General features: G+C 41.5%; 1 protein-coding gene across 1 annotated transcript; it reads right to left on the reverse strand.

Moving 5' to 3' along the window:
- Positions 1–3,298: 3,298 nt before the first annotated feature.
- On the reverse strand, positions 3,299–12,197 carry eef1g (eukaryotic translation elongation factor 1 gamma). Its single transcript, XM_042493271.2, has 10 exons — positions 12,047–12,197; positions 10,990–11,148; positions 10,453–10,516; positions 9,765–9,907; positions 9,441–9,584; positions 9,178–9,307; positions 7,378–7,582; positions 6,195–6,367; positions 5,061–5,185; positions 3,299–3,672 (listed from the first exon to the last, which is right to left on the reverse strand). The coding sequence occupies exons 1-10, from the start codon at positions 12,056–12,058 to the stop codon at positions 3,514–3,516; spliced, it is 1,314 nt and encodes a 437-aa protein (XP_042349205.1). The 5' UTR covers positions 12,059–12,197; the 3' UTR covers positions 3,299–3,513.
- Positions 12,198–12,232: the final 35 nt, after the last annotated feature.

Consider the following 12,232-nt stretch of genomic DNA (forward strand, 5'->3'; position numbering starts at 1 on the left):
TTGCTAATTTCTTTCTTCAAGCATTTACCCATGTTTGCTACCCAGGGTTAAAAAAACAAACAAACAAACTGCTCACTCTACTGTATAATTATAACTCTCATTATAGAATCACCAAAACGCTAAACCCATAGAAGAACTTCTTTAGCGGTAACATCTGCATTGTATTAACCTTTGTTAGAGAAAACTTTGTTGGATTCCATCCCCGGACTCCCCAGTGTTAGCTCTTCACCTCGCTGTTGCAAGCCCCCCCACCGGCCGCCTCACTCTTTTCCAGATGTGCGTCTTGCAACAACAGATGCTCAGCACATGCATACCATGCCAAAAGCTCCTACAGGGGGCTGACAGCCACACAGGGACCTTGTGCAGTGAAACAATACAGCCTCTCTCTCTGTTCTTCCCTCACCGGCACACCTCACTGCTGCTTTTTAGAAACACCCCCTTCACCACCACCAACCCTGTGCACGGACACAGAAAAATGTCCAAGGAAAGAGGAAGCGAGGAAGGAAAAAGAGGTAGTGAGTGTGTGGCTTAGAGAGAAATAAGGACACGGGGGGAGGAAGGTTGGCAGGACTGGAAGAGAAAATGTTGCTGTTGGCATCAAACTGTGTATTGTTCTTGTGGCTGGCTTTAGTTTGGCTTTTTAACTCTGAAGTTACTAAACACGAATAAAACCCACATTTGTATGGATTTGATATTGCAGCCACCATGTAGGAAACATCCAAGAGCTTTAAAACAACACGTGCTCACGCCTTACATTAATATGGTTTTTGACTGCATGATGAAAAGGCTTTTGTAGCACCACTCCCTCAGCAATCGAAGGGTTAGCCATCAGCAACGTTGTAATGCGGCAATGCTGTGGGTTAAGTCGAAGTTATTTGCTCAAGTTACAACCCTCTTCCACACCACGATCCACAGGATGGGTGAGTCATGTGTTCAAGGACTTGCAGGCGCTTCGCTGTTGTGGGAACATTTCCATTTTCTGATTTCCATGTAAGCGCAGAACAAACTAAAATGGCCTCCCTGATTCAACACTACGGTGGAAGATGGTTGCACCAAAATGATCTTGAATCATGCTCAGTAAGTTGGAGAAAATGACACATCTGACTCACTCCAGGGTGAGATTCCTTTCCTGTGCATCTCTCTCTCGTGAGTGTGAGTGTGTCAGAGCGAAAAACAGATCCACCCATGAGCTTTTTAACTTTAGATTCTAATATGATTAAATTAAGACTGATTGTGCTCAAAAAATTATTTAACATCCTCAAGAGTGACATTCAAAGATGACAAATTCTAACGAATATGAATAAGCTGGAATCATTAAATGGGCTGGTCCAGGTGTCCTGTTTTCCCTGCAGCTATAGCCAGCACACAATGACGCACCAAACAAAGAAATCAGTTATAGCAGAAATGAAATAATGAGCAGGTGTGGGAACGGTCAACAACACATGATCATAATAAAGATACAAGCTTCGATATGGTTGGGTGTGTCACATTAAAGCATTTGTCTTCACAGTCTAACTTTCCCTCTACCAAACAGAAAAATAAAGCTTCAGAAACACCTCCCTTAATCAATAGATAAGAAATTAAAGAAAATATAGTTTGCTGTTAGTTGATAGCTATGATTGCACAGAAAATGGCAGACAATGAACATGGTCTATTCTTTTTTTTTTTTTCTTCTGAAACGATACCAACTTGCAGAAGTAGGCACCGAAAAATGACATTTCTGCATTTTAGTTTGGTGCTGTAAAACCATACAAGATATTTTTATGCCGGCCTATAATGTAAATGAGTTGTCCTCAGATGCACCCAATAAACAATAAGCAGCGTTTAGGAAATGACCCAAAAATTAGCAACAAACTTGTAAAAAGTACAAGAGATTTACCTGAAAATTAGTTCAAAAAAAGTAAAAAAATAAATAAAGAAATAAAAATTGAAATGACCTAAAAAAAAGTGTCTAGAATAATATTTCTATAACAATTTTAAAATGTAATTATTGTGATTGTAACATCAGTTTTCTGGACATTTTTCCCTTGCTTTTTAAAAAAATTTTCAAAATTACTAATTTCTTGCAATTTTAACTATTTCTTACTACGTTGCTGTCATGTTCCCCTTTTTCCCAAATCAAACCATTTTGCTCAGGGTTAAAAAAAAAAAAAAAAAAACACTTGTGAAAGGTGTCTGAACACACCACAACAAAGGTGTTGATCTGGGTTTCGAAGAGTTACAATATGCTGTATGTTCATGTAATGTTTTAAATGAAATGAAATTGTGAGTGACTCGATTGTGAAATTAGAATTATTGCAACAGTCTACGAAATTTTTTTATAGTCTGTGTGCAGACTTCTCGTTTCATCAGTGCTGATTTCTAACGCACATGTGCATAAACCGTTAAGAGGATTGAACTTAAAGGTTTTTGGTAAAATATGAAACAAATCTAAAAGTTGTGTCTGACTCAGTGAAACTTACAGGAAAACTACGACCTTATACTAATGCCCCTTGGCTTTGTGGAACACATTTTAAAGGTTGTCCTCTTTATAAAGTTCAGCTTCAGGCTTTCTCTCATCTGAGAAGCACCAGAAACATCAAAAACAAAAACCCATAGTTTAAAGCAGACAGCATTCTTGTCTTAGTCTGAGTGAACCACAGAGCTCAGCCCAGTCATTTTCTCCGCTGGATTCTGCCCATTCAAAAAGCCAAACAGCTTTCCCACAAGTCTTTGCCTGCCCCCTGCAGGATTAGGAGCACAACAGCCGGACCGTCAGCCTGCAGTGTGAAAGTAACTGATAAGTAACTGTTCTGTGGGAACTATTCAAGTGTTATACAGAAAAAAAAGTTTCCCAATTAGGATACTTGCTAAATGTATTCATTCATTCACAACATGAGCAATAAAACCGTAAAATGGGTCCGATATCTTCGGAAGAAAGTCGCAACGTGACACTGAGCTGAAAAGCTTTGTTTCACTGACCTCTTCTGGTGGTAAATATCAACTTTGACACATATCACCACACCCAGCACTGCCTTTGGGTGTGGTGCTGTTGTGAATTCAACACAGATGTTCAGAGAATTGAATTAACTTCTATAGAAGTGTAGCAACATGTTCACTACTCTTGACAGCAAGTTGAAAAGGCAAGATTTTCAACTGCTGCATTACTCTTTTTTTTATGTTGTGAGCTCAAATTTAAGTGTTCACCACAAACACTTGAGTCTCGGTGTTTAGAGGTAGGATGTAGAATAAATGTATTTATAGATGGGGTACCACTCACACGCAAAACTCAAACAGACGTCAGACCACACACATCAAATCCCATCGATGGCATTGTGGAAAATGCTTTATTTCGCAGGTCGAACAACAAAAAAACCAGTTTGGGGCCACTGAGACAATGACTCTTGTCTTGACTGTCATTCCAAGTCATTCTTGCAGTAAAGTAAGCACGTGGTGGCTGAAAGTCCATACGTTTTAAGTGCTGGAAAGCAGAAGCGCAGAGTGCTTTCGCTCAAGACTGCCTCCAGTGTCCTCTCACTTGAAGATCTTGCCCTGGTTGAAGGCTTTACCCACGTGCTTGAAGTCTCCCTCCCAGGCAAAGTACTCCTTTACCATGGTCTTGCACTCCTCGCTGTTTGGATCCAGCTTGCGCCAGTCATATGATTCGTAGTCGATCTGCCAGTCTGGGCACAGCTAAGAGGGGAATAAAAACATTACTTGAATGAGAGTGAATGTTCTTCAGGGTCTAATGAATAGATAATGTCGCACCTCAACTGATTATCAGATGATAGATTACGCAGCAGAGAATTCTTAGACCGTAACATGGTGTGCATTGAAATGCAGATCATGAAAGCAGCGCGGTTAGCTTCAACAATCTAAAGAATTTCAAGTATAAAACGTTTAAAGATAACTTATTTTACTTTGCACACTGCCTCAAGCAATATGTTCATTCTGAGCTGCAGTCTAATTTAGCCAGTGAAAAAATCCAAAACAGTATTGAAAACACCTACTGACCTACAACGTCTTAATATTACAGTCACTTTCAGATCCCGAGCTTAGGTATCGTTTGTGCCCACAGCATGAACCAGCCTGTTACCCACTGAACCAGAGACGACTGGGATGAATATGGTCTCAATTTTCTCTTCCCCTGTCAGATTAAGACTTGGTGCCATGAGTGGACACCGCCTTGCCCAAAGACAGGGGACCACCGGCTTAAGGACAAAATATTTGATTGGCTGTTACTCTTAAGAAACTTACCTAGAGAAAATTAGGGCTGCAACTGTCGGTGTATTTGAGAAAAAAATGTCACGGTACGGGGGTCACGGTCCAGTGCATGCAGCCACACGCGGAGTACACGGTATGCAGATTGATGCACGTAAAGTGGAAACAAAGTTCAAGTGCCAAGTTCCACCTGTTGCCATTCGCAACATATGTTGAGATTAGCACAGCCAGTTGACTGGCGTGCGAGACAGTCACACCGTGGCGAGCTGATATGAAGCAGGAGCTGCAGACCTGTACGCAGTTTTCCTGTCTGCTACAACGGTGGCCGACAGAGTTGTGTGTTTTGTTTGGCTGTTTTGAACAATCAAATATAGCCAAGGTGGAGCACTGCGACTGCAGGTTTGATTTTTCTACGTATTTCTGTAATGTCACCACATTAACAGATGCTTTGCAGTTTTCTAGGCTGTTGTGACCTGTTGTCTCTGTGTGTTTGTTCAGTGTTGTACAAAGTGTTTAAAATGTCCCTTTTTTTCAAATATTGAAAATAGTTTATAGTTGCCAGTGGGCAAAAAGCTTTCAGTCCCAAGCAAGAGGGTTTTGTCTGTCTTTGACACTTGCACTATTGTATGTCCAAAAATAAATGAACAAATGGATCCTTGTGCGTTTTCTCCCCCCCCCCACACTGTTTTGAAACTCATAAACCAGGGTATGAACCCAACCCCGACTTTTGTGAACTATTAAACCCTTACTTAATGCATGAAAGATCAGAATCAGTTTGTATGAGCATTAAATGCTTGAGGGTGGTGACGTTATCAGGCCGGGACGTTATGGAAAGTGTGTTCACCCGGTTCAGTACTTACAGTGAAGGCCAGGTTTTGGCCTCTGAAGATCCAGATACCAGAGATGCTGCTGTCGTTGTTGGTGCCAAACAGGATGACGCTGGCGAAGGCATTCTTTCTGAGTTTGTCCAGACGCTGGAACATACCTGTTAAAAGGTTTGAGAAGTTATATCAATCAACAGAAACCAAAAGTCATAACATGTGTAATATGAACTGGATTTAACACACTGACAAATGGCATTTGTTAAACTTGACTCCGTTTCTTGATTATCCTTTTCAGAAAGGACCAAACAAAACAGACAGAGCTTTTTTTTTTTTTTTTAAACACCTGCAGTGTATTTTTTTCACTGCCCCACAGTTAGTCTTGTTACTGTGCCCACAGCATGAACCAGCCTGTTACCCACTGAATCAGAGACGACTGGGATGAATATGGTCTCAAGTTTTTCTTCCCCTGTCAGATTAAGACTTAGTGCCATGGTAGGACACCGCCTTGCCCAAAGACAGGGGACCATATGTTATCCTCAAAGAGGTGAGTTTCCTAACTGGTGTACAGACCTGTTCCTACACATCAACTTTTAGGGAGCAGCAGCAGCAGCAGCCAAGATTGTTAAATTTAATTACTTCCAAGATAAGCATTGGCTCGTGCAGCGACTTTGCCTTGTTTAACTTATCCTTAGTAACGTACACTCTGAGTATGACCTTATTCCAACTTCACTGAACAGCTGTGCTACATTTAAATATGGGATAAAAACACTTGGGGAACAGATTTATGTTACTCAAGAATCTACAGACCTCCAGATGTTAAACAATTCTACATGCTCAACTGCAACCAATGTGTTCATAAAAACATTTACACCACTGTTAAAAAACAGACTGTTCTTTGGACGATGACAGCAGACCTGAACAAATCTGTGAAAGTTACAATACATGAATTAGCAAACCCCTATATGTGATGGCCCAAGACCTAATTTGAAAAGTTGCTTTCTGGAGTTTCTTTCCAACCACAGAGGCAACATATTGCTCCAGATAAATAAGTAAAGCTGAAAAACACAAAAATGTGCCTTCATGAACATCACGTCAACAAGCTACGGGACCCCTGAGGTCATTCGCTTTAGATTCAAGAGGATGGGTATAGTGGCGGCTGCTGAGTCTCACCTGTGATGAGGTTGCAGCTCTTGAAGGTAAGTGTGAGCTCCTCGGGGTATTTGTACTGGCTGTACCAGACAGAGTAGCCCTCCTGGTCAAAGTGCTCCCAAAAGTGGGGAATGGCTACTGTCAGGGTGTCCTCATTGGAATACTTTCTCTTGAACTCATCCATGACAAATGTGCTGGAAAAGTAAAGGGGGAAATGTGGGGTCATACATACGTCTGCACAGGTAGGTTAGAGTGTCATAAAGTTTAGATACATTGTCTTTAGAAGCACATTAACCTCCACTTCCTCTGCTGGCACTGATTAAAACACTAGACGCTAATTTCTGTTCATCAACAACTTCACTTTGCTGTAGTGTTATACTGATAATATGGAAAGCACAACCTGCAAGCTGATGGGTTTGTACTTTACTGTACTTATGTCTTTTAGCTTTGGTTCACAACCTATATTGCGCCAAGAACCCCAAAATTGAGGTCACAGGTCCCCGTTTCTTAAGATTTCACCTTAGAGACCTCTGAAAAGGTTTTGGTTTTTGATATGATTAAGACCAAAATTCTCTTCTTCAACTACAATTGAAGACACAACTGTTAAGAAGTGAATCATATAATCACAATAGTCACTTATATTCACATTGGGTTCACTTCTATAGTAAATTAGCTGCTAGCCAAGGCTGGTACAATGACTTATAATTGTGTGCTGTACCTGTAAAAATAACATAAAATTCAACCATATGGACACATTGCCATGGTTAAAAACTTCATTACAGAAGGTGCAAGGTCCTACACTACAGACTACCCGAAAAACGAAACCCATCTCACAGAATAAAGTTTCAACTCTAGATCTTGAGGTTCAGTCTGGTTTGTGCTCATATCATGAAACAGCCTTTGACTCACAGAAACAGAGATGGCTGGGATGAATATATGGTCTCAAGTTTCTCTTCCCCTGTCAGATTAAGACTTGGTGCCATGACCGGACACTGCCTTGCCCAATGACAGGGGACCACCTGTTTGCTTCCTGATTGGTGCACAGGCCTGTTACTGCCACATGCACAGTCTGAAGAAAAGTTCTGCACTAAATGTTGTTCTTTGCCACTGCTCATATATACATTGTTCACAAAAAATGTGAAGAAATCAATGAGAGTGCTTGCCAGAAAACACTTTAGACAGAAAAGCAAAAAGATCTTTCTACCTCTTTGGCAGGGCTGCGAAGGGGTCCTTGGCTTTGGGCTCAGCAGCCAAAACAGCATCGCAGTCATCCATCTCCTCCTCGGGGGCAGGCTTCTTCTCTTCCTTTTTCTTTTCCTTCTTCTCCTGGGGCTTGGCTGCCTCTTTTCCTCCCTTCTCTTTCTTAGCAGGGGTGTCTTTCTTGGGCTGCATCTCTGCAAACTTCTTGGCTGGAGAAACAAAACAAAATATTAAAAACATGTTTTCTGTTAAACCTTACAGTTTTCTGACTTTGGTATTGCAGTGAAAACCTGAAGGTGAGTTTTGTCTTATAAGGAAACATTACAATGCTCTAAGGTCATTTTCTATACTGTGCCCATATCATGAAACAGCCTTTTACCCACTGAAACGGAGATGGCTGGGATGAATATATGGACTCAAGTTTCTCTTCCCCTGTCAGATTAAGACTTGGTGCCATGACTGGACACTGCCTTGCCCAATGACAGGGGACCACCTGTTCTCCCCTGAGGGGAGGGGAGCTGCCTTTCTGGCTAGGACTTTGAAGATGAATTGTAAAAACTGCAAGAAATTTGATGTTTGTTTTGTAAAAGCGATTTTTTTTTGTCCCTTAAGAGTAATTCAGTATTTCCTTTTTATTATTATTATCACATAAAAGTAAATAGTTTTGTAAATCCTGTTTGTGTCAACTTGCATCTAGTTCTTTCAGTGAATGCTTTAGCCACAAACAGAAGAACAAAACTTTGAAAATTTAACTTCATTGTCAGTAGAAGACTTTTATCCAGGTGTCTTCAATGTTTTACAGATCAAAGACCCCTTACCTGAAGGAGAGGGAGCAGGGACGCCCTACTTCATACATTTTATACAGTGGAGCTGCATATTGAACTAGGCTTACAATAACATGAAGGGCGGCCTTAAGCGACACGTATAAACATACCTTTTAATGGTGCATACAATGCTACGCTATTAAAATAATTATTGGTAGATTCATACATTTATAGCTTAAGACTATAAAATTACGGACGTAGCTACTGTGACGTCACCCATTAGTCCCTGGACTCCAAATCTGAAGCCTCGAGTTTGGCTTTTTGACAGTTCCCATCTTGTTTTTTTTGGAGATAAAAGTCACCGTATTTGGGCGACAGGCTGGAGAGGGGTGGGGGAGTGGGGGGTCTGACTGAGAAGGCGAGGACACTATCGACAGACAGTCTGTCACTCAAAGAACTTAAGCAACCAATTTGTCTTCACTAAAAACATGTTGGATTCAAGTCAATTTGTATTTATGGACATAATTTTGGGGGGAAAAATAGCTAAAATTAATTACCAAAAACTTTGGCAGACCTAGCTTCAGATATGGTGGATTTACAGCTCACATAAATCAAATATAATACAGTCTGACTGTTATCTAGTGTCCACAAAAAATGCTGCACATTTCTGGGGCCATCATGAATGCCGCTATCATACTGAACATCCTCCTGAAACCCTGTTCAAGCTTCATATGGAAAAAAAAAAGGAATCGTTGCATATACATATTCAATAGCCAAATGGTACTTGACTGGCATAACTGAGTTGGGTACAGCCCTAGAAACAGCAGCATAAGCTACCATTTAAACAAAGTTAGGGTAAGCAGAGGACCTGGTTAACTGTAAAATCAGTTGCACACCTACTTTATCACCTATCTTGAATGAATTTGGCTCAAAAATGTGACAAGAAAACCATTGCAACTCCCTTTAATTACACGGGATGCTCCAGCAGCCAAACACATGCTCAGTGTGTGGGCCTTTTTATCTCATTACTGGTGACTCACCATCAAACTGGGCCATCTTTTCACACAGCTTGACCTCTCCAAGGACAGCCTTGAACTGGGGCTGGTTGACACAGGTGGTGAACCAGCGAGTCACGTTGCCGAAGGGCTGACGGAAAGAAGGCTCAAGGACCTGCGGGGGACAGAGAGGCGTTGTGACTCAAATCAAATCAAATATTGCTCAATCAAATGTAAAACAAAAAAAAAAAAAAAATCAATGAAAAGAGTGACTGGCTTTGTGTAACTCATCTGTGTGCATATCAAACCTGTTTGTAGAGCCACAGCATGGAGCAGGCTACAGTGATGTCAGCAAGGCTGACCCTCTCACCCACAAGGAAGGTACGAGTGTTCAGGTGTTGGTTCAGCACTGTGAGAGCCCTCTTCACGTCCTCCTTGGCCTGCTCTGTGGCCTGGACAGATCCAAAACAGAAGAATGACTGTGCAGGATTACATAAACTCTACTACAAGTGCCAAGTCTCAATTACAAGGTGTCACATTCTGGCCAACTGAAACTGGCCCCCACCTTCCACCGCAGCTACCAAATAATCCTCTAAGTGTTTAGCTTGACCAGAAAATGCTGAGCTGCAAACCTGTTTGTTGAACTGCATGATTCCCAGAGTGGGGAAAACCCATGCGCTGGCTGGAGGGATGATCTCTGAGTCAGCGAAGCTCACCCACTGCAGCACCTGGGCTGCGGCCTGGGGAGTGGCACCACGCAGGGCATCATTGCTCACTGTGGTTGAAATTTGGAAAGCGTTTATTTTTGTCAGTAACAATCTCTGGAGTCATACTGCTTTCACAATATTATACATTTGTACAGTAAGCACACAGAAAAGGTTTGTTTCAGGGCTTTTAACTCTGTAATTCAATACAGATGTAAAATCAAGAATTTAAATCTGTTGTACAGACTTGTTACAAGTTTGACAGAAAGCTGCAAACAAACCCTGATGCATTTTAAACACGTAACTAGTCCATCAGGTACAGTAATTGATGGTTGCATTGTATTTAGGGCGTGCAGTACCAATGTGCTGCAAATGCTGGCACACAGTGACCCGTGGATCTTTAATAGGTTTGACGATTACAGTCCTGAATTACAATTAAAATTTGAAACCTATCGGAAACAAGGTATTCATGGGGAAACTGTCCCTTAAACCCCGCAGCATCTACTCTGCTTCCTTTAAGACTTCAGGTTAACTATATGGAGCTTTTGAAAACCCAAATTGAGAAGAGCATGCGACACATAAGTGAACCATTTGATCATAAATAAATGAGACTTACAGTAGTGAGCAATGGCATTACTCTCAAACAGACAGAAGCCGTCATCTCCCTGGTAGGCAGGGACCTACAAACAATGGCAGAATTCAACAATTTAACACATTTAGCATGTTTTTACCAAAACAATTATGCAATCAAGTGCATCATGAGACATGCTGAATTTGACAGCAGTAGAGTAGTCAAACAGGTCAAAGCCCTTCTGCCTAGCTATATTTGATTATTGGTTAATATGCTTAAATGCAGTAACTGGTTCTTCACATTCATTGTTGACATTGAAACAATGAGTTCACAAAAGCACGCACATCCGTACGACAAAAAGACTAAGTGCTAGACAAGAGATAATACAAGAGTAGACAAAAAAGTCTGCACACTAGATTATCAGACAAGTCTGATGAGCATGTAGATCGAAACGTCACCTCGGTGATAATTATGTTAAATATACATGGGAGCATAATCAAGTGTGCAGACTTTTTGACATTGAAATAAGAGCCACTGTGTAAAAAAAAAATAGCCCTTCAAGATGATCTTTACTGCACCTACCTTGCCCAGAGGGAAGTTGTTGAGGAAGGCAGGAGTACGGTTCGTCTGCCCAAAGGTGAAGGCAGGGGAGCTGCTGGCGACTTTGAGGCAAGCCCCACTGTACTGGGCTGCAATCTGGGCCTTGAAGGCCCGCCAGTTCTCTGGGTACGTGTACAGAGTCTGGAAAAGGGGGAGGCAACATTGCAATTATTAAACTTTACAAACACATAGCAAGTCTAATGTGAGCATGCATGTCACTTATTTGTTGCAGGTTAGTAGAAAGATATGGCAAGATGAGGATGTTCTAATGGCAATATCTCACCATGGTACACAAAAATACAATCTTGGCTCTTTAATACTGACTTAAGAATACACTGACATATCCAAGACATACACTTCTTGTAACTGAAGCTACAAATCCAGGTAAAGGGAGATAGCTTGGTCTGGTAACGTTAGTGATTTTCATACAAACTCAAGAAGCTACACAGATCTGGATGCTCGACCATTTGAAAAGGACTGGACTGCTATGTGTTGTTGACGATGGAAAAACTGCCGGCAACTAATGTAAAATGCACCCTTTCGACCAAGTACAAGTAAAAAAAATCAGCCATATTCACGTGGCTTTCAGCTTGCTTTAAATGCTAACTGATGCTAGCTATCATTGCCGGCAATAGCAAGCCAACAGACAACGTCCGCATATAATTAGCTTTAAACAGTCGGCGTTTAGACTACAGAAACAGGACACATGCGCTAACTTTAGGCGAAAACGCCTATAAAGACAATTGTATGTTTTCACAGCTTGAAAATAGCCATGTTAACGTGGCACAAGCCTGGGCCAGGAGAGGGGCGTCATTCACTGTGAATGCAACGTCAGGATAGCGAAAGCTAACCTCAGTTTGTATGAACACTGAATGAAATCCTTCGTAAATGGCCTCAGTAACAGCTTCCTAACGGACCGATAGGATTGTTATTATATAAAGCTCTTTGATTAGAGTGCAGATGGACCCGATTTTCGGCGGATTGCGCCAGGAAAGTTGAAAGAAAACCCTCAAACTAGCCATCTTTCCATCTTACTCACCCCTGCCGCCATCTTCAGGACGAGAGAAAGAAAGAGCGAGCGCACCACTGACGTATTTACGGCCACAAGTCGTGCGCGCACTTAAAATTTTCCGCGTTCACGTGTCGCCTCACGTTAGGTAAGCACAGGGTGATGCTTTGCCACATTTTACACACAGAGCATGTCTCTTTGCACATAAAGATCAAT

The sequence above is a fragment of the Plectropomus leopardus genome, chromosome 8 (assembly GCF_026936395.1).
Source record: "Plectropomus leopardus strain MGB_pleo_1.0 chromosome 8, ASM2693639v1, whole genome shotgun sequence".
NCBI classification, from domain to species: domain Eukaryota; kingdom Metazoa; phylum Chordata; class Actinopteri; order Perciformes; family Serranidae; genus Plectropomus; species Plectropomus leopardus.